Source organism: Mya arenaria, chromosome 9 (genome assembly GCF_026914265.1).
Source record: "Mya arenaria isolate MELC-2E11 chromosome 9, ASM2691426v1".
NCBI classification, from domain to species: Eukaryota; Metazoa; Mollusca; class Bivalvia; order Myida; family Myidae; genus Mya; species Mya arenaria.
Window position 1 is genome coordinate 43,596,053 of NC_069130.1, and position 26,387 is coordinate 43,622,439.

The following is a 26,387-nucleotide window of genomic DNA, read 5'->3' on the forward strand; positions in this document are numbered from 1 at the left end:
TTCGCACCCGTGTTATAGAATATTGATTAAAAGGCCATGTTGAATGTTTGTCGGTGTAATGTTGTTAATCTATGTTTTACAAATTTTGTTATTCGTTTTCAGGATGGGGTCATGTCATAGGTGTGCAGACACAGAAATGCTTAGATTTTTCTACACGAATAAAACGATGCGCAACGTGTAGCCAATGTAATCGAAACATGAAAACAAGCCATGTGACTGTCGTAAAGACTGGTCGAAGAGTGCAAAAGCAATGGAACCAGATATAGCGGTTGGGCTGCACAAGAGGGCGAGAGCAAAAGGCCTCAAATATGCAGCCGTAATAGGTGATGATGACACCCGGAACTTGTCAAATATTCGGACATCGGCCATGTTAAAAGAAACATTAGATATCTAAGTTAGAAAAGTCATAAGGCGCTTACAGCTAAAGTGCGCGACAGCTTTCTAAAAAAACTTACATATGCAGTAAAACAAAATGCAAACAAAAGTGAACGGGAGATGATATGTGCCCTGCAGACGGACGTGCCACATATGTATGGCGAGCATGGAAACTGTGGAGAATGATGCAGTTCGAGGGGTGGAGTTGATGCCGGGCACATAAACCTTCCGTTTGGTGAACCTCTCAAGGACACTCACCTGAAGATTTCGCTTGAAAATTTACTAGCGCCATACATTATCAATGCAGACAAAGTACGTACGACAGGCAGTTCTCAGGCAAACGTGTCACTCAACAACGCTGCGTGGAGTAAAACGCCAAAATCAAGAAATTATAATCGAGGTGAACGCTTTGATTATCGCCTTTCCGTAGCAGTGTTGCAGTTTAACGATGGATATTCGTACATTAACGAGATTGTACATGGGAATATCTTAATGCCACAAAAACACACAGAGATGTATTCAAAGAAAATGGACGAAGAACGCAAACGGCAAAAATGTACAAAAGTTCCATAAATGCTAAAAGAAGAAGGCTGGAAATAAAAGTTGAAACATCAGCTAAAGCAAAAAGTGACGAAATTAAAGTAGGTACACCGTACGAATCATTCTGTGGTTTTGACAGTAGTAATTAAGACATACTGGATATTCCAGATATGATAACAAAAGCAACTGTTGACCAGGAAAAGAAAAATATAAATATTGTATTGTTCGATTTAAAAACAACCTGTTTAGGGAAAAAAGCAGAGATAATACAGCTGGCCGCAAGGAGTGATGTCACATCATCCAGTCGCTACTTTCTACCGGATGGCGACATTGACCCTAAAGCATCGAACGTCATTTCGTTGACGGTCAAACGGGACAGAAATGGAAATCGTTATTTGTGCAAAAATGGTCAAGATATGGAAGCTGGAAATATTAACGATGGTATCCGTGATTTTTTAGGCTGGCTTTCTAGTTTAGATAAAGAAAATATAGTTCTCGCTGTACATAATGGAAAGTCATTTGACAACAGCATACTACTAAAATATCTAATTAAATTTAAAATCTTGCCAAAATTTAGAGAACTTGTATATAGGTTTACTGACACTCTTACAATTCTAAGAAAAGAAAAACCGGGTTTAAAGTCCTACTCTTTACAAAATTTTATGAAACTTTTTCCGCCGATACATTCAACGCACATGATGCAGAAGCTGACATTGTGGCGCTTGCGGTCATGCTTGAACATTTTCATATCACCGATAAAGGGATAGTTTCGAATTACGTTTCGATCGAAGAAATGATTTCCATGATTATATACAGTGGCAACCGCTCTATCCTACAAGGTAATTTGTGTACGGGAACATCCAGCATAACTCCATACATGGCATAGAAGGTAATTTGTGTACGGGAACATCCAGCATAACTCCATACATGGCATAGAAGGTAATTGGTGTACGGAACATCCAGCATAACTCCATACACGGCATTGAAGGTAAATTGTGTACGGGAACATCCAGCATAACTCCATACATGACATTGAAGGTAAATTGTGTACGGGAACATCCAGCATAACTCCATACATGGCATAGAAGGTAATTTGTGTACGGGAACATCCAGCATAACTCCATACATGGCATAGAAGGTAAATTGTGTACGGGAATATCCAGCATAACTCCATACATGGCATTGAAGGTAAATTGTGTACGGGAACATCCAGCATAACTCCATACATGACATTGAAGGTAAATTGTGTACGGGAACATCCAGCTTAACTCCATACATGGCATAGAAGGTAAATTGTGTACGGGAAAATCCAGCATAACTCCATACATGACATTGAAGGTAATTTGTGTACGGGAACATCCAGCATAACTCCATACATGACATAGAAGGTAATTTGTGTACGGGAACATCCAGCATAACTCCATACATGACAAAGAAGGTAATTTGTGTACGGGAACATCCAGCATAACTCCATACATGACATTGAAGGTAAATTATGTACGGGAACATCCAGCATAACTCCATACATGACATTGAAGGTAAATTGTGTACGGGAACATCCAGCATAACTCCATACATGGCATAGAAGGTAAATTGTGTACGGGAACATCCAGCATAACTCCATACATGACATTGAAGGTAAATTGTGTACGGGAACATCCAGCATAACTCCATACATGACATAGAAGGTAATTTGTGTACGGGAACATCCAGCATAACTCCATACATGACAAAGAAGGTAATTTGTGTACGGGAACATCCAGCATAACTCCATACATGACATTGAAGGTAAATTGTGTACGGGAACATCCAGCATAACTCCATACATGACATTGAAGGTAAATTGTGTACGGGAACATCCAGCATAACTCCATACATGGCATAGAAGGTAAATTGTGTACGGGAACATCCAGCATAACTCCATACATGACATTGAAGGTAAATTGTGTACGGGAACATCCAGCATAACTCCATACATGACATTGAAGGTAAATTGTGTACGGGAACATCCAGCATAACTCCATACATGACATTGAAGGTAATTTGTGTACGGGAACATCCAGCATAACTCCATACATGGCATAGAAGGTAATTTGTGTACGGGAACATCCAGCATAACTCCATACATGACAAAGAAGGTAATTTGTGTACGTGAACATCCAGCATAACTCCATACATGACATTGAAGGTAAATTATGTACGGGAACATCCAGCATAACTCCATACATGACATTGAAGGTAATTTGTGTACGGGAACATCCAGCATAACTCCATACATGGCATAGAAGGTAATTTGTGTACGGGAACATCCAGCATAACTCCATACATGACAAAGAAGGTAATTTGTGTACGGGAACATCCAGCATAACTCCATACATGACATTGAAGGTAAATTGTGTACGGGAACATCCAGCATAACTCCATACATGACATTGAAGGTAAATTGTGTACGGGAACATCCAGCATAACTCCATACATGGCATAGAAGGTAAATTGTGTACGGGAACATCCAGCATAACTCCATACATGGCATAGAAGGTAAATTGTGACCGGGAACATCCAGCATAACTCCATACATGACATTGAAGGTAAATTATGTACGGGAACATCCAGCATAACTCCATACATGACATTGAAGGTAAATTGTGTACGGGAACATCCAGCATAACTCCATACATGGCATAGAAGGTAAATTGTGAACGGGAACATCCAGCATAACTCCATACATGGCATAGAAGGTAAATTGTGACCGGGAACATCCAGCATAACTCCATACATGACATTGAAGGTAAATTGTGTACGGGAACATCCAGCATAACTCCATACATGGCATAGAAGGTAAATTGTGTACGGGAACATCCAGCATAACTCCATACATGACATTGAAGGTAAATTGTGTACGGGAACATCCAGCATAACTCCATACATGACATTGAAGGTAAATTGTGTACGGGAACATCCAGCATAACTCCATACATGGCATAGAAGGAAATGTGTACGGGAACATCCAGCATAACTCCATACATGACATTGAAGGTAAATTGTGTACGGGAACATCCAGCATAACTCCATACATGGCATAGAAGGTAAATGTGTACGGGAACATCCAGCATAACTCCATACATGACATTGAAGGTAAATTGTGTACGGGAACATCCAGCATAACTCCATACATGGCATAGAAGGTAAATTGTGTACGGGAACATCCAGCATAACTCCATACATGACATAGAAGGTAATTTGTGTACGGGAACATCCAGCATAACTCCATACATGACATTGAAGGTAAATTGTGTACGGGAACATCCAGCATAACTCCATACATGACATTGAAGGTAAATTGTGTACGGGAATATCCAGCATAACTCCATACATGGCAAATAAAATTGCAAACAGTGGTCTGTCATACGAACACATGCAGTTAGCGCACAACAGAAATCCCGAGTGCGAGATTAGTTTGCTACTTTCAGAAAAAGCAAATTAACAAGGCGAGAATGACAAAATACAAGGCAGTGTTCAATAAAATCAAACAGCATTTTACTGCATTAATCACATAAATTGTCTTCGTTTTAACAATCTTAAATTTGTATTTCAATTGAAATATAAAATGTATACAAATATCTGTAATGTAGTGTAATGTAATATCTATATTTATAACATGAGTAACGGCGCAGGAGTGATATAACCCCATGTAATAATTTTTCATATATAACTAGTGTAATAACTATGCAAATTAGGTAACCGCATCACAAAAAAAAATGTATTCATACGCGCTGTCAAAAAACATAAACATCAGAAACAATGTCTCAAAATAAATCCGGTCGGTCTCAACAGATGAAACGAATGGTGAAGCAGGCCGTATATATATATATACGCGTGTGTGTGCGTTGTGTTCATTTGGGAGGGGGGAGGGTGCATCCCCACCTGGAACCGCTTGTGCATATTACAATGCGGTAAAGATTTCTGTCGATTATCAATTTTTGGGTTTTTAGTTTAATTGTGTAAGTGGTGTATGCCACAAGGTGGATTTACAATGTTGTTGCTTAGTCTAAAGTCTTATCTCTGCAAATCTCTGCTGATACAAATCTTAAAAAAATATATAACAAATAAAGTAGTAGAACTGTTTGTTGTGGTAGTTTTTGAAGCTAAATAGAATTAACAAGGCACTAATCAGCATAGTCTCAATGACTTGAAACATTGTTGATGTGTATTAAGAAATATCATAATTCGGCAAATGGGATTGTTTAATCATTTAGAAAGCATTTAGAAAGCCTCTCGTTATTAAGTTGGTTATTTAGCTCTCGTCTGATGTGGAATATAAGTATCTATCATGTGTTTCCGATACGGATAGAAAAGTAAGCCAGTAAGGAAGCTTGCCGAGTTACCGGTCACGCAGCGTGCCCGAGGGTCGGATTTTTCTATCCGTACCGGAAACACATGATTGATATTTTTCTTGCATACCTAAAATTATGAATTTGTTGAAAAAAAATTGACGTAGAAAACGCACTTTTGTACATTTCACCTGACGTCATAAAGCGCAGTAATTTTAAATCACTATCGATGTCAAATAGTTCCTTTTATAATCGAGCTTTTACGATTATTTATTTTCAATTTTAATTAAAAGTATTAAATATTATATACTTTTCATTAACCATACAATAAAAGAAATAAGAAGTGGCGCGTTGTTGCGCGTGACTCATCTTACATGGGGTATGTAAGATGAGTTTTTCCAGCACCGGTCACATGACCGGAAACACACTTCCGGTATGCAAGAATTTGTTATTTGGTACAACCATTACCCTTACAAAAATCATCAGAGTTTTATACAAAACAAGACCTGTTAAATTTCTAATCTGATCATATACTTAACATAAGCAATATTTCGACAAACGTCATGCTAAACGTTTCACTATAATACGTATTGAATAGGAAACAGGTATAGGAGTTGTATAAAGTAATATACTCAACAACGAAGTCGGTAATGCACTCTTTTGTTGATACTAGACGTTTTGTAATTAAATCTTAAATAAATATATTTAAAAAAAAATAAAAAATTAAACGAGCAGTTTTTACAACAAATAAAGAAAGGCGCACATTTTTAGCGAAACACGGCGCCGTTTTTTCCCCGCGAAAATAGACGTTTTGGACGCATTTAATAAAAAAAAACGTATAATAAGAGAAAGAAAAATATATGAGCGTGAACGTTTTCACAAGACACACTTGAGGTTGAAATTTCATAGCGATAAACGAAGAATTGATTAAAATATCGGTTATTGTAGCTTGAGCACAAAAAATGACAGAGTTGTCTCAAAATTGCCGTCAGTGGTATATTTTGAAGACTTTAGTTCCAAAACTGTTTGGAATATTGAACGATTAAAAACAGTCCCAAACTGGGCATCTGCTCTTCCATTTGTATACTAATTTTCAGGCATCATCCTAAGCACATTCAGCGGAGGTATGTACGTCTACATGTGACATGAATATTGTTACATGAATAAGTCTGCATTACATGTAGTCTGGTTCCCTGCTTACTGATATTTCATACGATAACGATAGTGTTAGGGGAAGGAACTCCAGACTATGCTAAGCGAAGAACTCATTTTATTGACTGATTACTGATAAGTATTAACATTACGGATTATGCCATTGTTTAGGTCAGTTTCATTGTTTCTGCTTGTAAGCTGGTTGAAGGTTGCCTTTTATTGGAAGCAATTTGCATCAATTCTTATACGAGTTTAGTAGTAGATTAATAAATAAAACTAATAATAAAACACATTTTCAGCAATTTTAAAGCGTTGAAAGGTATTGAATAATTAAATGATCGTCGAATAAACCGTGAACCACGTTAAAAACGTCATATACTTTGTAAATTTGTCCATGAACGCGTAGACGCGGTTGCGAGGCGTTGGCACTACCATGTTTACTGCGTCTGCTCGACGCACTCCTCCAGCACTGAGAGTGCTAGACGGTTATATTGAAGCGTACGTCTTCTTGTTGTGGCGGTGCGCGTGGACATAATTGAGGATTCACTGTGCTGCAAGACTTGGGTCATTTTAATCCATTTGATCATACATTGTCTTTCAAATAAATCAATAAAGCAGTTTCGATGTATTCAAAAATGTAACGAGGAAATTGCATCTCTCCTCCCAGCATGTAGCATGCTGACGAATTAGCTAAAATATAATGATGATTTAGAGAACTTATTCATTCATCATACATGCCATATAGCCCGGCGGGGGGGGGGAAATCCCCCGGAATTTCGAACCATCCCCCAGTTCCCCGGTGGAGGGATGAATATCCTCCAGAATTAAAGATTATGAAAATGGCGATTATGAAAATCCACCGGTATGGGACTCAAATTCCCTGGAATTCTGAACAAAATCTCCTGGGGAGCCTTTCAAAAATATAGCATGCATGATTCATGATTAGATTAAATGGCAAGTTGTTGATACAACCAACAACCTCCAGTCACCATTGGGAATACAACTAACTCTCCTAAAACGCTTTTAAATAATAAATGGTATTTGAGGTGTGCACCTAATACCGGCATTGGCTGCACCCCAAACTCTGTGTAGTATCATCTTCTTCCATCTCCTGTGAATTCTTAACGTTTATCTTAAAATAACATAAAATTATGTGTGTTTATATTTTAAATTACCAAATGCAACCTGTATAGACTATGTTTATCTTTAAAAACATGTTTACAAAATAAAAATGTGGCAATTTTTAAAACTTTCAAAACTGTTCATCTTTAAGACCCTCAAACGCATACATTAAACAAAAGAGAAACGGAAACTATTTAACCTTTACTGTACGTATGCCATACTGATATGTGTATTTCCTAATTTGTGACGTTCTTGAAATGCGCTAAATTACCCGTTTGGCACAGGCGACGTCATTTGTTAATTACAGCGTTGGCAGTGAAAGAGTTATTTATTAAATTAATTTTATTTTGATGTAGGTGATATAAACGTATTTAAGATTATTCATTGTAATATGATAAATATAAAGGTGTTTTTCTGTGTCTGAGTCGAGACTTGGACTGTTGGTTATTATTGGCCAAGGAGCCGAGATAACGAGCGGTCTCAATTCCGAGTTTTGATTTCGGACTCAGTCTCAGCAGCTGAGTCTAATTCCAGACTTAGCTGAGTTTGTCGAGTATAACATAGTTTCAAACAGTCTCTGACTTTGCATAAAAGTCTGAATCCATGTCCGCATTATTTATATTTGCAAGAACGTAAGCGGCAATTGTTTACTTTGTTGTGTTTTGAACTCTACTTCGAGTTTCTAGACGCATATAACTGCGGTTGTAAAATATCCGATAATTGTAAAATCCAAGACACATAATGATTGTCGGCTGTTTCGAAAGAAAGAAATGTCATACGCCAAGGAAAGAATGTCAAAGAACGGCTGTCGGCCGTGCAGTTGGTCATTGAATATTACAAGGTCTTTTGTATGGCGGGTTCTCCGACTGGATAACCTTTCAGGGAAAGTCCGCGGCATGATACAAGGTGATTGAAGGCTTGAGATCAAGCTTATCGAACAAGATCTTGATTGAGCCGTTCTTCATCTTTATCCATTATGAGATCAAATAAATATCAATTCAACCGCCATTGAAATTACAATTGTCTGATTATTATAGTTGGCCTTACTTATTTATTATTATATAGTTATTTTACAATCAAGAGTGTAGGTTGGCAGTATTACACAAATGCCTCCAAATATAAATGTATTCAATTGATATAAAATGAAGTTTCTTTCGTCTTAGCCAGCCACATTTTGTGATGCCTGGTGACCTCGTATAATTTTGCTATCATTTGAATAGTTATCGCTTACTGATTTCTAATATGCATACATACAACACAGCATATTGTTTCATGGACCTTAGTCCAAATGGATGGAGAATACATCAAAACAGTTAAAAGAAAGAGGCCCGTCCGAAGATGAATGGGTTAACCTGGCTGCTGAAGTAGAGCATACTGGAGCCGATGGTGAATCAGAAAGAATGCAATTATCTGAGAACAATAACAACCTTACAAGTACAGACAATTTAAATGCAGGAGACATTGGTGCGATATTTTAACAGTATGCGGTTAACCCTAACCTAAGTTAGTTCTCAGAATTGGTTAGACTTTCCCAATTTGGGAAATGTTCCATACACGTAAGGTAGTTATTGGGTGCGTACTCGTCTAATGTTACCTAATGTCTACCTATTTGAGTAAAATGAGCACTACGCTGTTATGTTATGATAGACATATTGGCTTTCTCTGAAAGCAACGTGCTCTAACGATCCTTAGTATAATTAAACAAGCCATGTATTTCATGTTTGTTTGCGTAATCGAGTTTATCTATCTATATATTTTATCATTAAAGTCAAATGAGTAAAACGTTATTATGCACCAACGTTTCAATGATTTTTTGGCACCAACCTACACAGTGCCCCTTTTATCAATAGTAAATATTGTCAATGTTCTACAACCAATCGAGTTACGTAAAGGTAATTAAAAAATACATTTCAACGAACTGTTGTCCACGTTCCTCCTACCCTCTACCTCAAGTTGCTTTGCCGTTCTTTCCGTTTTTTCCATTTTGTCTATTTCAAAAGCACCAATCAAAACAACTTAGCCATCTTCGCCTTACGCAAAGCCTCGAACTTATGGGGGTGTATTAGTAGAAGTATTTCGTAAAATTAAAATCACAGGTACGCCTACAAAGCGGGTGTTTGCCTGTACATAGAGAATACTAGGTTAGTGCCGTGGATGGAGGAAGTTTATCTGGCAAGGCGGAGGAATTTATCGGGTGAGCCGAAGGCTCACCCGATAAAATCCGCAACCGAGCCAGATAAACTTTCTCCATCACGGCACTTACCTAGTATTCTATTTATCCTGTTACTTTGTTAATTAAACACTATAAAAACCTTACAATTATTAAGTATCTTTAAAAGTAAGGGGGGCAACTGTTTTTTTTTCCCTGTTGACGTCATCACACCCGGTATCCATGTTTAAATCGCCCCCAAAATAGTTCTCAAAACTGTTCAACTTTTTTTCAATACTTTTATATTCAAAGTCATTGCATTTTAATACATAAATATCAATTCAAAACATAAAAAGCTTTTAAACGTGCATAAGCATGGATCAGTCTCCAAACATTATCTGATGATGTAACAATTATTCCGCAAGTCACAGAGTACAGTACACAGGTCAAGATTCAAGATCACGAGTGTTTACAAACACTCGACAAATATTAAATGGATTTAATTCATGTTAATAGTGTTGGATGTTCAGAACTGCACCGGCAAAGAGATCATACATTTCTGTTGTAAGTGAGATTTTGTCATTCACCACAGAAATGGAATAAACTATCGACGAGTATCGTTGAATGTAGACTGGTACCCTCATTTTCTTTTCTTCAAGAGACCGGTATCAGCTAAACCAGGTGCCCGTCGTGCATTCGAAATGTTTTGGGAATACGGGAACCAAATCAAAATGGCGGTGTTAGTTGTAAACAAACAGGAGAGGTGATGTAAAAAACGTTTTTGTTTTCCTTTGTATAAAATGTTGGTATATTGGTGTTATTCACTCCATTTCCGACGAAAATACATTATCGATATTTTATTTCTTTATTTACCAAAACGACAAATTTAGTTGAATAAGTATACTTTAGAAGTCGGTAGCGTCTTTTTTGGGACAAAATTTGCATGTCACATTGACACATTATTTTGATAAAATGTTTTATTTTTAACTATTCATTGCATGGCACATAGCATTTTTTAGATCTATAATACTTTTTTCTTTTATTATATAATTCTTGACATTTTTATTATTTTTAACATATGTGCCCTCACTTTTTTCGAATAGTTTGAGCCAATTGAGGTTTCAAAAAAATGTTTACTGCATAAAAATTATGTGCAAATTGTTTTGGATACTTGTTTGATGTTTTTGCATATTTTCATGGACTTTCAGATGTTATTTGTAGTTATTGTTATAATCAATGTAAACTTATAACCAAATTCCATGTACATAACATCATTAACATGTGAAAACTTTAATCCACCTAAATGGCCATCAACGAGTCTTTTGAGGAGGGAGGGAGGAAAATCATAAATTAATCTTGCTCTTTTTATCACTAAGGTTTTTTTTTTTTGGATTTTGGGTTTTGTATTTTATTTTAGTGGTTGTGATATAAGTCCTGGTGCTAATTTATGAACATTTCATATTTATATATGTTTTTAGTAAAAGTTTATTTAGTATTTGTGATAACTGTATGATTGTTTATAAATTCAAGTTACCGGTATTGTTTTTTCAAGGACTAACTTTGTAAACCTAGTCTGACAACCAATCATACCCTGATGTATTGAATTGTTTTGGGGTTTTTCCTTCTATCAATTTTGATTTATAGTGTAGAGTGAGTGGGTTAGAACCAGCCGCCCGGTTAGCTCAGTTGGTTAGAGCGCCGTGCTAGTGTTCCGGCGGTCGTGGGTTTGAGCCCCACACCACGCGCACTTTTCCTCCCAGGTTTTCTTTACTGGTGGCAGCGGTAAACGGCAGGAGTGCCTCCGTCGGCCTTAAAGGTTAATGGGGGGGGGGGGTGTAGTGTGTGTGGGTTAGAACCAGCCGCCCGGTTAGCTCAGTTGGTTAGAGCGCCGTGCTAGTGTTCCGGCGGTCGTGGGTTTGATCCCCACACCACGCCCACTTTTCCTCCCAGGTTTTCTTTACTGGTGGCAGCGGTAAACGACAGGAGTGCCTCCGTCGGCCTTAAAGGTTAATGGGGGGGGAGGAGTGTAGTGTGTGTGGGTTAGAACCAGCCGCCCGGTTAGCTCAGTTGGTTAGAGCGCCGTGCTAGTGTTCTGGCGGTCGTGGGTTTGAGCCCCACACCACGCGCACTTTTCCTCCCAGGTTTTCTTTACTGGTGGCAGCGGTAAACGGCAGCAGTGCCTCCGTCGGCCTTAAAGATTAATGGGGGGGGGGAGGAGTGTAGTGTGTGTGGGTTAGAACCAGCCGCCCGGTTAGCTCAGTTGGTTAGAGCGCCGTGCTAGTGTTCCGGCGGTCATGGGTTCGAGCCCCACACTGGGCGCACTTTTCCTCCCAGGTTTACTTTAATAGTTACTAATATAACATATTTACTCATGTCAGAGTCCCATAAGGCTTAGCTTTTGTTGGCAATCCTAGGTCTGATACAAATTTTAATCTTGTTCTAATGTTCCTTAATAATTCTTTAGCCATGTTTTTTCACTATAGATACTCCCCCAAACCAAAAAAAACACATGAGAATGGATGACTATAATAAATGATAAACACATAATACATATGATAGGCATTTAATAGTAACCCAAATCACATGCAAATGAGCTAATGAATGACAAACAAATCATATCAATGTTATTGGCTACTAAGCCCTGATTCTCTGCATACTTACTGCAATGCACTGCCTGACCTGAAATTGCTGATAAGCCCAGGCAATGTGTGTACGGAAATAGCTTGGTCAACAAACTGCTAAAAGACTTGTATTTCTGATTTCAAATGAATACATATTGAAAATAAGATAATAACTAGATGATGATAATAATAATAATAATAATAATAATAATAATAATAATAATAATAATAATAATAATAATAATAATAATAATAATAAAACATGCTATAATAGTAAAACAATTGTAATATTATAATTGCCATTCATCTAATTCACTCGTGAAAATTCTGATCTATTGTACAATGGAATAAGCTTTAATGATATGTATGATAGTTGACAGTTGAACTGAAAAACCCCTCTGCTAAACTAAATTGTCCAATGATTATTTAATTGTGCTTATATTGAGGTGTTTACAGTATATTGGTGGTCCATGTTTGAAATATTCTCCCCTCAGTATATAAGTCCAATTAATGAACATGCAATTACATCCATGCATGTATATTTTAATCATTTTGTACACAAGTCATGATTGAAGTTCAATGAATGATCAATAGAGTCCAATGAATCATCAAAAAATTATAATCACAACTGTAATCCCTTTAATACAAATTCAATGAATGACTAATAAATGATTACTAGTTGTAAGTAACAGATTACCATTTTATAATCTTTCATTAATTGAATGACAGAAAAATCCATTATTGAATGATAAAAACATGATTTGTTAGTAATTTGTTCATCATTTGTTACACTTACTTTTCATTTCGTTAAGTCCTTTTGTACTCATTATGTGATATCAGTTTTTATAACCATAACTGTGTAGTTTTCCTGAATAAACATCATTTTTGATAGGCATAATTTTTCTCTACAATGTAAATGTTATATTTAATAAAAGAAACTCATTTTTCCCCATTTCAGACCAGAATGACATGGAAGCTCAGGAAAAAATAGGATCGGCCGGGTTACCGGAAACGCAGGTATTTCTTTCTTTTTTTATCTATTGTTGGTAGACACAAAGAAGCTATTGTACATTTTAGATATTAGAATGAGATCATGTGATGTTCTTTCTGTTTATTTAACAAACTGTTTTGCTCATAGAATGCTCATCCAGGCAATTGCTTAAAATGTTTTTTAACAAATGGTACAAGGCCAACTTATATGACACAATCTACAAACATGTTTGTTGGCCAAATTGACTGTTGTTAACTTCTTGATATTCTATATACTCAACCAAGACTGTTCAGGTGTCAAAGTGTGAAACATTTCGTTACCAAATCAGTTTATACTTTGTACCTTATCATTTTTTATGTATACATTATGGTCTTAGCCATGTTTTGAAAAGGGAGAATTTTTTTTAAAAAAATGGCATGGTGCTGCAGGATTGGGACAGGGTGCTAAATGAGGACAGAACACATTGAAAATGTAAGGAATTGTGTTGAAAGTGATAGTTTAAGTACTAAATGTTAAGTTTCAACTGCCAGAGTAAAAAGTTTTTGTTTTTAATGAAAACAACAAAAGGAAGATTAGATTATCTTATAATCATTAACTTCCATAAGGACGGAAGGGTGCAATATATTTATATGTATATATATATATATATATATATATATATATATATATATATATATATATATATATATATATATATATATATATATATATATATTTATATGTATATATATATATTATTTGCTCTCCATTGTTAGGACGCTATAAAAAAGGACAGGACACAGCACCTTTCCATAACTTTTTAGCAAAAACCTGATTACAACAAACTCAATACAGTGGTTACTTTTGTTTTTTGGGGTAGGGGGCAGGGTAGTGCTAATTTAATCACTTCTGTCACACCTTTCACCAGTCCTGTTGTAGATCAAAAGTATGTGATTGCATTTAAACTCAAATCTGCTTGATCACTGCATAGGTGGTGAATGAAATGACTGTATGCTCTTGACGTTACTGTACAATTATTAATGATTTTTGTACTTATTCTGGTAAGAAATTATATATTTACGACACACTGCTCCATGCTGCTTTTTACACAGCCACTGTAGTTTTAAGAAAAACACTTCTTACCTTGTAGAAAGAGTTCTGGGTTCAAATCCCAGCGGTGGCCAACTAGAAATGCATTTTGGAGCTTATAAATTATTGTCATTTATTTACAAACCAGAAAAGTATCAAAAATTCATTGCGAAAATTGGATCATTCTTGTCAATATTATACAGATAGATAGATCTTTTATTTCCTCCATAAAAGGAGAGCATGACATATATACAGCAGGTTTAGCTGGTAGTCATACACTTTCTTAAATAAAACGCACCTTTAAGGTCAAAGACATGTTCCCACAGTGTTTGCTTCACATGATATGTTCTGGCAGGCTTTCACACAAAAGATGACACATTTCAGAGTTGCGAGAGTATTGTCTTGTCATAAATTAGGCACTTAAGCTCATTAGAAATGAGCACATTGACAATAGTTATGGAGAGGCCTTTGCCGCTAACCATAAATTTGAATATTTCCCCGGTGTGATTATGTTTGGGGTGAGCCACCATGAATTAAGTTGGAGCACAGAGTCGAAAACATTTTGCCTTTCCATTTTCAGCACCTTATATTGGAGAATACTTTTCCAAGCGTAGGAAGAGGGGAACATACCGTAGTCCACGTAAGACATTATGTATTTATATAATGAATATTTCATCAATAAACGAAATACGTCCGGAACAAAGCCCACAGTCTCTTTGTCACAATGGAGATACTTGACAAGTCTATGGTTAAATATTTCCTTAACCAAATATTTAGTCGGCAGTCGACATAATTGGTCCAAAAATGTAAGTTTTCTATAGTCTATAAACACTTCAATAGGGTGAATCATCAGTGCACTCAATGCAAAATAGTTACTGGTGTTCAGCTTTATTTTCTGCATATGTTTAATGCAATACCGTGTTTAGATAAAGACAACAACACCATATCAACGGCTTCCGTAGGTGATTTTATGGAAATATTATAAATGCACAGCCACAACCACTGACACGCAACTCCTTTATAAGTCCGCCCAAATGTCATTGTAATTCTATTTTTACAATAAATATATTGTTTTGACTGACTGGTCTTGTGTTTGAATTACATGCAAATCAATATTATATTGATATAATTTATTTTATCTTAGAAAATTTCATAAACACATTAAATATTATAATATTATCATATATATCAGTAAATATTACAAAAATTGAGGTTTGTTTAAAATTTCATTCCAATTTAAGAATTTCTTTAAGACTTACCTATATCGGTGCTAAAAAGGGCTTATGTGCCAGTGGTCGAAATTAACAAAAGCCCGTAAGCCCTGCACTGGTAAAATGTCTTTCAGGCTTGCTCAAATTCTGTATTTTATATAGCAGGGCTTGTTAAAAAAAAATAATGCCAAGCAATTTACAAAGATACACTTACAAATATGCCTAGAAATAGTATAAAGCTGTCTGTGAATTTACATGAAGATTTTTGAAGAATTGTTAAATTTCAATCTGTTCATAAAATTGTATATATAGGGGCCTGCCTTGTGTATGATACATTAGGCCCCTATATATACCTGTATACCATGTTTTAACTATTGTTCATCTTTAATAGCCAAATGCTTGAACCAAAATCTGAAACTGAGACCATGTGACATTTCGGCGCTAGACGAATGAAAATATTTTGCTTTACTTAAATGAATATATGCGATTAATTGACTTTAATAATTGTTTACTGGAATTAATCTTACCTTTAAGACATCAATCCACTCATCTGTGTTTGATTATCAGTGCAGGTGTAACGCCATAAATATAGTTGAATATAATCAAGCTAATAAATATGGGTTGATAAAATTGACTACATCTGCACAGATGTATTATTATGACACTTTTAAATGATTCCATATTATCTCCATAAGCTTGTTATGCGGTCCCTCAGCTAAATTTAGGACTTCGACTCACAGGTGTCCGGTGCTTCGACTCACATAACACATCAGTAGCGAGCCAAGACGATCACCCAGTTGGGCTTATGGATTGAAATCAAGGACCTTGACTGAGATAAATGAACCTAGGCCGTCATCTGCTTAAATCAGTCAAAAAGAGTTATTTCTCGAAAATCCTGTAGTCACATTCATTGCTTTTGTGCAAGTGCCGCCATTTTGTTGACATTGACAACTTACGAGCACCTGCTGATCCGGATTGGCGCATACCTGTCGTTAGATTTTTACCAAAAAGTAACGAAGGGTACCAGTCTACGTTGAATGCTGTTTCACAGTTTCCAGAAATAGCGGGTGGGGTAAGATTTTCACATCACATGTAGATTTTCAGGTCGATTGTTTTGCCAGTGTCATTATTTTGCATAATGATGGGACTTTATGGGCGAGTGATTGTTGAGGTCGGCTGTTGGTGGTCCATTGATAAGATACTGAAACAGTATTTGTGCTGTTCCTCTGACATTGCAGGATATAGAAAAGAAGTTCGTTTTCGCGGTCACATGACCACCTGACTGTAGATAAACATCACGTGGTCTACTATCCTAATAAACTAAAATTTACACGGCACTTTGTTATTGGATCGATATGTATGCAAGTGACAGGATAAATTATATTAAGTGTCAGACAGGCGACGTTTTTGCCTGAATAAATATCAAAGCACTACAGAGTAAGGTGTTATTTTTTAGATCTACTTGCAGCGTAGTGAAATATACATTGCAAACAGTCCATATATCCGATGTTGATTCGAAAGAAAATGACCGAGGTGCTCCTTTTTATGGTGTACTATAAACTACTCTTGTCTTATACCTTACAAAGTTTTCATCATTTTACAATCAGTAAAAAAATGTTGCACAAATCACAACATCCTTTTCACATTTTAAGCAGCTTGACACAATGAGTGTTGCGTGGTTATATTACTTGTTTATTATTTGTTTACTTTTCATATATCATTACCATAATCATATTTGATTGCGAATAAACTTTGTTATCTGGAATTTGAAATCGTTAAGTTAAAATAAATATTGTTTTAACTAACGAACTGTTCGATAGCACTTTGTTACTGAATTCTTATCACGGATAGGCGGACACAAAATAAACGCCGCAGACCGACAGGGTATCGTACTACTTTTATTCTTAGTTTTTACCTGATATCGGCTTTATATGTATTTGCACTTAAAGCTGCACTCCCACATATTGACCATTTTAACAACTTTTTTATTTTTTGTCTTGGAAAGAGCAAATTTTTGCGTAAATGTCTGCAAACCCATGATATAAGATTGCTGAAAAAAATCAGATCATAGATTTTCATATTTCCGTTCGAAAATTAATGTTTTATCGCTTAAACCGTTACTTACGGTTTAAGAAAAATGAATAAAATATCCATTTTTGAACTTATGTATAAAATTCTGCCATCTGATTATTGTCAGCAGTCTAATATAACTGGTTTCCATGGATGTTCGCATGTTCCAAGACAAAAAATAAAAAAAGTTGTCAAAACGTTCAATCTGTGAGGGTGCAGCTTTAAAACTTTAATTCGATTTCTAACACTTGCCTATAATGACTTCGAATGTCTAGATCATACGGTGTTATATCGTATGGTCGTTGGCAAAAGGACACAATAGGACACAATACATACACACTTAACATGTGTTCAGCATTTGTTTGATTTCAAAATTATCTTCCTTCTTCATACATAAGTAATAATTGACGTATACTAAACATGCATTTGTTTGATTAACTTAAACAAGCCATTTATCCTAGAAGCCTTGCCTTCCTTGAAATTGACTCTAAAATAAATGTTACATTGCAAGTCATTTTTTTGTGATTGAAATGGATGTCAAGAAGTGCGTTATGCGATAAGAAAAATAGTTATGTTGTCTCCGTTTCTAAGTTTCTATTAAGATTATATAAATATATATTTGAAGCATTTATTAAGAATACTGTCAATCAAACTGTTTAGCTTTTTATTTATTTTTTTAGAAATTTTGATGTCAAATTCCGTTATCATATTTTGTACATTCGAAACCCTTTGGCTCGATATCGCTTGGCTCGATGTCCTCGTTGGCTCGAAGTGTTTGTCATGGACCGATTTTGTTTTACTCTTTGTTAGCATTTCCGCTTGGCTCGATATTCGCGAGGCTCGAAGCATTTTGGCCGGTCCCTTGGATTTCGAGCCAACGGGTTTCGACTGTATATTATATATATATATATATATATATATATATATATATAAGTTAACAATACTTTATAAAAACCACTTTTCCATACTATTTCTTACTTAAAGGGGTAACAGGACTATATAAACCTCCAGGTGGCGCTGGGGCAAGCTTTTGTATAATTTTATGCATGTTTCACATCAGGGACACTTTTCCCAAATTTATGCAATGCTTACAAAAAGTCACAACTGTCAGATTGAAAATTTGAATTTGCCGGGGGAGTGGCTAATTGGTGTTCTGGGGGTTATGAACCCTCTGATGTAAACATTACCACGTGCTGGTGTTTACATCCCTAGCAGCTTGCTTGTAGCAGACAACATGCCTCACTATCAAATACTGTAGTAACAAAAGTGAACAAACCTTGATAAGTTTTTATTCCACCTGAATATCCCAAAATTATTGATAGATATCATCAGCTTCATATGCTACATTTTAGTCTAATTGTTTTCTATGATATTAACACTTTTTCCTTTTGAAGCGTTACGTAATTAATAAGTCTGGTGAATCATTCCCAGGTTTAAATATGTAACATTGTTTTCATATTTGTCGTTTTAAAAAAAATATTTATGAACCTCATTGCTTAAATGTTAGTTGCTCCTTCGCTTTCTATCAAAAGCTCTGTCATCATTACAAATGTTTATATCCCAGCCAGGTAAAGTGAATATCTCCTATTGTTCTTCAGTCATGTAAACTATATATATATATATATATATATCTTTGTCCTGATTATTTTGTTCCATATTTTGAGTCTTCTTATTCTGCCCAAAGTTATTATTTTAAAGGAAGGCATTACCTAGTTCCATGTCTTGCAAATGTTCATGTATAACTGTGTTTGAGTTCCCTCCTTTTTGACTCAAAATGTGCATTTGATTTCCAGTTATCAATACACAAACCAGATTCCAGCCAGTGGCATTTAATTACCAATTAAAGGTGTCAACACTATCTGAATTGTTTCCTTGCTGAACTCGTTTACAATAAGGTAAATTTGTACTAGGGTTGTGGCATTATTATTGTTTGTTGACAAAATAATTAGTTTTGGATTCCAGACTGAGAATAAACCTTGCTATTTTGGACTGGAATGAGAATGTTGATTCTTAACATTTGAGAGGGATGTTCCATACAGGAAAATTTTTTTTAGTCGAAATAACAAAATGCCAGTCAGGGACAAGAAAACAATCATTTCAAAGAAAACATCTGTTAAAGATGGCTTGGTCATCTTTATTTCATATAGAAGATTGTAGTGTGGGGAAATACATCGTCTGCTCTGATCAGCCCTGTTTGTTTACATTTCTCTTGTGTGTGCTAAAGATAGAACACTGAGTTTAACAGACATGTACATAGCTGAGGGAATTTACAATAAGCCACTCCCCATTTACTCGCTGCCGAGGCAGCGAATGTTGCCCCTTTAAGTTTACACTTCATGATGTAACAAATTACTGTGTGTTATAATTTAATAACAATCATATTTTATGCAACCTTAATGATATGAGCTACAATTTTTATTTTTCTTCCTTTTTCACGTTTTATTCTTAAAGAAATCTCGTTGATCATATGTATGTTCAACTTATAATATCATGTTACGAGAAACAGGTATATGTTTAAATTACTTTAATAAATATACCCCTTCTCTCCCAACCACCGTGTATTTCTCAATCCACATTTGTACGAAATTATATTTCTATAATTATAGCATCCTACCATAAAATGGCGTAATTATCATATTGTACCAGTTATTTTTGTATATTTCTATCACTTCGTACCAGCAGTAGTGTATCAAACACTTCCTGAAATAGTTCCTTTGAATTATTTGTACTCACCATATCTCTAACAATGAAAACAGAAGAGAGACGTAGTAAAAACAATTATGGTTAATTCTCAATTCTGTGATTTACTCACTGTTGAATCATTTCACCATTCCTTATTTTGTATATTTGTTATACATTTCTGTTGTTCAAATGCTTATTAACTTTTTTTCAATATTTTCTGCAATAAATAATGATTAAACCAAATATTTTAAATCTTGAATCTAATTACAATTTGGACACCACTGTAATATTACGGTATGCTTGTTTCTTCGGAATATTGTACTATAGCTGTTACCTCATATAGATTTTATTTGAATTTGCACTTCAATTTCTAATTCAATACATTACAAAGGCCTATGACGAATTCAAATTCTTAGGTGAGACGATATGATGTCGTGCTTTTGTTGATAAAATTACCCAACGCATGCACTCTTAACATTCTGCTCAGCATGTGTTCGCGTGTTTTTCTTTGATAAATAATTAACAATGGAAATATTCTAAAATACACAAATGGTTGTTTAACTGAAACAGTTCAATAACCGTTCGCTTACAAATGCCTCCTAGATAAATGTAACATGTTCAAACATTCCAAGTCATTTTGTACTGGAAAATTTAAGGAGGACATGAAGTACATTAAGCGATAAGTAAAATAATGGTGTTGCCTATATTGCTGATTGGTATACCAATTTGGACTGCATTGTTATATTGCGGTATGATTATTTCTTCTGAATATTGTAGAACTTTACATTTTGATTTAAAAGTATTTATTTGAATTTTCCTACATACATACGAATGCACGAACTCTAATTACATGTTTGCTGTTTGTTAATACTGCTTTAATTGAACGTTTTACTATTGTGGTTGGTTTCTTGTACTTCGTGACATTGGTTATTCTGGGCCAAAAACGCGAAAGGTTGCCAATTTGATAACTTTTCCACTAAGAAAACATGACAAACAGAAGATTAAAGAGTGCCCAATCGAGGGCAAAAACAAGACACAATTTGACACATATGACACGTTTTCGCGTTGGCGATTATACACATGTCGCGTTTGGCTTGACCATCACTCCTGAATGATACACGATATAATTTCATAAACGACTTAGTATAATACAGCGGCAATTCGCACATATGTCAAAAGGCACATAGCATTGGCTTTAATAACTACAATTTTGTGCTCCTTTAGCGGCTGTGAAAAAGTGTTAGTACACACCTGTGGTTCTATTGTTTTATAAGGGCACAATATCGGCTGATGCACTATTATGGTTGACTCGTGGTGCTATAAGGGGCACAATATCGGCTGACGCACTATTATGGTTGACTCGTGGTGCTATAAAGGCACAATATCGGCTGACGCATTATTATGGTTGACTCGTGATGCCTTAAGGGTACAATATCGGCTGACGCATTATTATGGTTGACTCGTGATGCCTTAAGGGTACAATATCGGCTGACGCATTCTTATGGTTGACTCGTGATGCCTTAAGGGTACAATATCGGCTGACGCATTATTATGGTTGACTCGTGATGCCTTAAGGGTACAATATCGGCTGACGCATTATTATGGTTGACTCGTGGTGCTATAAGGGGCACAATATCGGCTGACGCATTATTATGGTTGACTCGTGATGCCTTAAGGGCACAATATCGGCTGACGCATTATTATGGTTGACTAGTGATGCCTTAAGGGCACAAGATCGGCTGACGCATTATTATGATTAACTCGTGGTGCTATAAGGGCACAATATCGGCTGACGCATTATTATGGTTGACTCGTGGTGCTATAAGCTCACAATATCGGCTGACGCATTATTATGGTTGACTCGTGGTGCTATAAGCTCACAATATCGGCTGACGCATTGTAATGATTGACTCGTGGTTCTATAAGCGCACAATATCGGCTGATGCAAAAATACGATGTTTTAATTTGAACGTATTATTATGATTAACTCATTTATCTTAAATGGTCACAACAAAAAACAAAACATTCATGGGAAAGGATCAAAGAATTTGCAGACGCTGTTTTTATTTAAACGCATTATTATGTGACACGTTGACTTTCTTGGTAAAAACAAGAATTCATTGCCACCTAGTTATTGATTGTAGCACACAAAATTAACATTTATTATGGCTAAATTCTGTACACAATTCATATGTTTTTGTTTGTTTTGATCAGTAATGTCCAATCATTTTAACAGGATAATGCACTTATATTAAAATCAACTGAATTTGGCATCAACCTATGTTGTACCCTTTAAGACAACACGTGTGGAAATGTACTGTTTGTTTGACCAATTGATCAAGCTTTTTTTCATTATTTAACACTTTTACTATCCCTATTTTCATTATATTGTGGTACATATCAGAATATTACACTTCTTATAGCAAAATCATATAAACACATGTTACAATGTGTAAATATACTGGAAAAACACACGTATTTTTATTTGGGTATTTGCCTTAGAAATACCGGGCAACCATTTCATGTTTTATCTAGTTTTGCGATGTTTAATGTTTGATAAATCGACAATTTACCACACAACGTCTAAATAGCCTGAATTATTTTGAATGCATTGACGTCGGTGGTGTTGCTTCCTTATTCGTAGCTTTGTGGCAAAGATAGAGTTCAATTTTGGCTGCAGCCGAGGAATGTCCACTTAGTTTAGTTTTTACTGTTGATCGTCAAAATTGGACAATAGCATATGTGGTGTTATTTTTGGTGTATTCGTTAGAATCGATCTACGTAAATTTAACGCATAATTTGAAGAATCATTGATAGCTCACACTAAGTGTAAGCTACATTTTACTATTGACACTACTTACAGTACACACATTCAGTCTTGGTGAAACAATAGACTGACTGAAATATACTGAAACTGTTTTTGGTGCATTTTTAGAACCAAGTTTCTATTTACATCTTTGGCATATAATATGCATGAGATGATGACATAAAAACAAGTTTGAAACGGTTTAAACAAAACAGTGAAACAAATATCAGTAACTACATTATATAAACACAGTGAACAGAATGTGTGCAGCACTTAAGTTGAGATCAAATTGAAAATAATGTTCACAGCAAAATACAGTAATATCAGATTATGTGAATGTGAAAATTAGCGAAAGTAATGTTTTGAAATCAAACGTATAAAGTCAAATTAAGAGTCCTTATAGTAATGGAGAATGAGTCAGCAAACTTATTGAGATAATTAATGGAAGTTAGACATAATTATCTTACAAAATAAAGCAAGTTTAACTAATTTGTTTTTATCTTTACAGTTCATAAGTAATTCAAGTTTTAACCGATCTACTGTATGTACGTAAAATAAATTAACAGAACATTTGAAAAATTCTCGATTGTCATTGACCCACACAAAACAACACCATTTAAAGGTGGTAGCTACGACGATCAGGCAAATATCTATACATATGCCAATGCTTTAGTTTAAACCTTTATAAATTTAACAATGAATGTGAAGAAATTTACATTATAACTTCTACTAAGTCAATCTCGTTGGTCTGGTGCTGTGGGGATACCGGAGGAGCCGGAGGAAACTAACTTGCCTGCGTGGGGATCACCAACCGAACTCGAAATGCTTTCAAGCGTTTTATTTTGATATATTTCATACTATTAGCCGAGGGTGGAGAATTCACCCACCTCAAACTTGGCAGCAATCGACAGAGCTATAATGGTGCAAAGACGCTATGTAAAGCTGGTGGCTATGGGGATCTGGCCATCATTGACACAGAGGCAGAGTATGATAGAATGAGGGATTATTTCAACGTCACTTAGTGAGTTCATTTATTTCTTTTGGTTTGATTAGAAACATATGCCAATAATTATTCATAGACTTAGTGGCTATAATACCTACACTAGTATATTTGCAGTAGGAGTGTTTTTGTGGGGCTGATGCTGTAAGGTTTAGAACAACCTTTTTTTCTTATTATACTCTAAAGGTGTAAATCTCAATTACAATTACTGAATATGAGTCGAAATCTTTTCATTTTTCTTATTATTGGTAGCTATGTTTATACTAGAATGCAATGTTTGAATTCACAAATGTAGGAGTCAATTTGTGGCATGCTCCAACACCGTGGCCTATCAATTTTTAATATTTTTATCCACACATGTAAGAGTCAATTTGTTGCAAGCTCTAACACCGTGGCCTATCAATTTTTATCCACACATGTAAAAGTCAATTTGTGGCGAGCTCTAACACCGTGGCCTATCAATTTTTATCCACACATGTAAGAGTCAATTTGTTGCAAGCTCTAACACCGTGGCCTATCGATTTTTATCCACACATGTAAGAGTCAGTTTGTGGCAAGCTCTTACACCGTGGCCTATCAATTTTTATCCACACATGTAAGAGTCAATTTGTGGCAAGCTCTTCCACCGTAGCAAATCATTTATTGAATACACAAAGGGTAGAAGAAATTAAACGATATTTTCCGACTGCGAACAAATATAGCTTGTTGTTATTTTGACTTTTATTTAGCAGTGGTTCTCGGTATACTCCACCAAGCGATTTCTGGATCGGAATGGGTCAGGTTTATAACGGATCCGATTGGTCCTGGTCGTGGGACGTGGGCTGTAAGCGGGAGGTAAGGTGATGATGTATTAATATAACCGACATGATTGGTCTTAGTCTTGGGTAGTGGGCTTTGAGCGGGAAGTAAGGTGGTGATGTATTCATATAACGGATATACTAGTAATTGGTATTGGCCTTGGTCGTTGGTAGTATGCGAGAGGTAAGCTTGGGGTGTATTATTATATCGGCTATGATTGATCTTGGTCGTTAGTAGTAAGCGGGAAGTAAGGTGGTGGTGTGTTAATATAACGGATATACTAGTAATTGGTATTGGCCTTGGTCGTTGGTAGTATGCGAGAGGTAAGCTTGGGGTGTATTATTATATCAGCTATGATTGATCTTGGTCATGGTCGTTAGTAGTAAGCGGGAAGTAAGGTGGTGGTGTATTCATATAACGGATATACTAGTAATTGGTATTGGCCTTGGTCGTTGGTAGTATGCGAGAGGTAAGCTTGGGGTGTATTATTATATCGGCTATGATTGATCTTGGTCATGGTCGTTAGTAGTAAGCGGGAAGTAAGGTGGTGGTGTGTTAATATAACGGATATGATTGGTCTTAGTCTTGGGTCGTGGGCTGTAAGCGGGAGGAAAGGTGGTGAGGTATTAATGTAACGGATATGATTGGTCTAAGTCTCCGTAAGTGGGCTATGAGCGGGGGAAAAGGTGGTGATGTATTAATGTAACGGATATGAATTGTCTTAGGTTTGAGTCGTGGGCTATGGGCTGGAAGAAAGGTGGTGATGTACTACTATAACGGATATGATTGGTCTTAGTCTTGGGTCGTGGGCTATGGGCGGGAAGGAAGGTGGTGAGGTATTAACATAACGGATATAATTGGTCTAAGTCTTGGGTCGTGGGCTATGGGCGGGAAAAAAGGTGGCGAGGTATTAATATAACGGATATATTTGGTCTAAGTCTTGGGTCGTGGGCTATGGGCGGGAAGAAAGGTGGTGAGGTATTAATATAACGGATATAATTGGTCTAAGTCTTGGGTCGTGGGCTATGGGCGGGAAGAAAGGTGGTGATGTATTAATATATAGGATATAATTGGTCTAAGTCTTGCGTCGTGGGCTGTAAGCGTGAGGAAAGGTGGTGAGGTATTAATATCACGGATATAATTGGTCTAAGTCTTGGGTCGTGGGCTATGGGCGGGAAGAAAGGTGGTGAGGTATTAATATAACGGATATAATTGGTCTAAGTCTTGGGTCGTGGGCTATGGGCGGGAAGAAAGGTGGTGAGGTATTAATATAACGGATATAATTGGTCTAAGTCTTGGGTCGTGGGCTATGAGCTGGAAGAAAGGTGGTGATGTATTAATATAACGGATATGATTGGTCTAAGTCTTGGGTCGTGGGCTATTGGCGGGAAGAAAGGTGGTGAGGTATTAATATAACGGATATGATTGGTCTAAGTCTTGGGTCGTGGGCTATGGGCGGGAAGAAAGGTGG

At 36.1% G+C, this 26,387-nt stretch overlaps 1 protein-coding gene across 1 annotated transcript; it reads left to right on the plus strand.

Moving 5' to 3' along the window:
- The first annotated feature begins 1,051 nt into the window (after window positions 1-1,051).
- On the plus strand, window positions 1,052-24,140 carry LOC128246062 (uncharacterized). The gene is made up of 3 exons (XM_052964268.1): window positions 1,052-1,356; window positions 4,251-4,370; window positions 23,983-24,140. Exons 1-3 carry the CDS (start codon window positions 1,086-1,088, stop codon window positions 24,138-24,140), a joined length of 549 nt encoding a protein of 182 aa, XP_052820228.1. The 5' UTR covers window positions 1,052-1,085.
- Window positions 24,141-26,387: the final 2,247 nt, after the last annotated feature.

Bases quoted from the DNA above. Each gene is read 5' to 3' on its own strand.
- LOC128246062 (XM_052964268.1), top strand. From the start codon at position 1,086: ATGATAACAAAAGCAACTGTTGACCAGGAAAAGAAAAATATAAATATT. The intron at 1,357-4,250 runs GTATCCGTGATT...ATGACATTGAAG, and splicing joins AGCTGGAAATATTAACGATG to GTAAATTGTGTACGGGAATA. The intron at 4,371-23,982 runs GTTTGCTACTTT...TCATACTATTAG, and splicing joins AAATCCCGAGTGCGAGATTA to CCGAGGGTGGAGAATTCACC.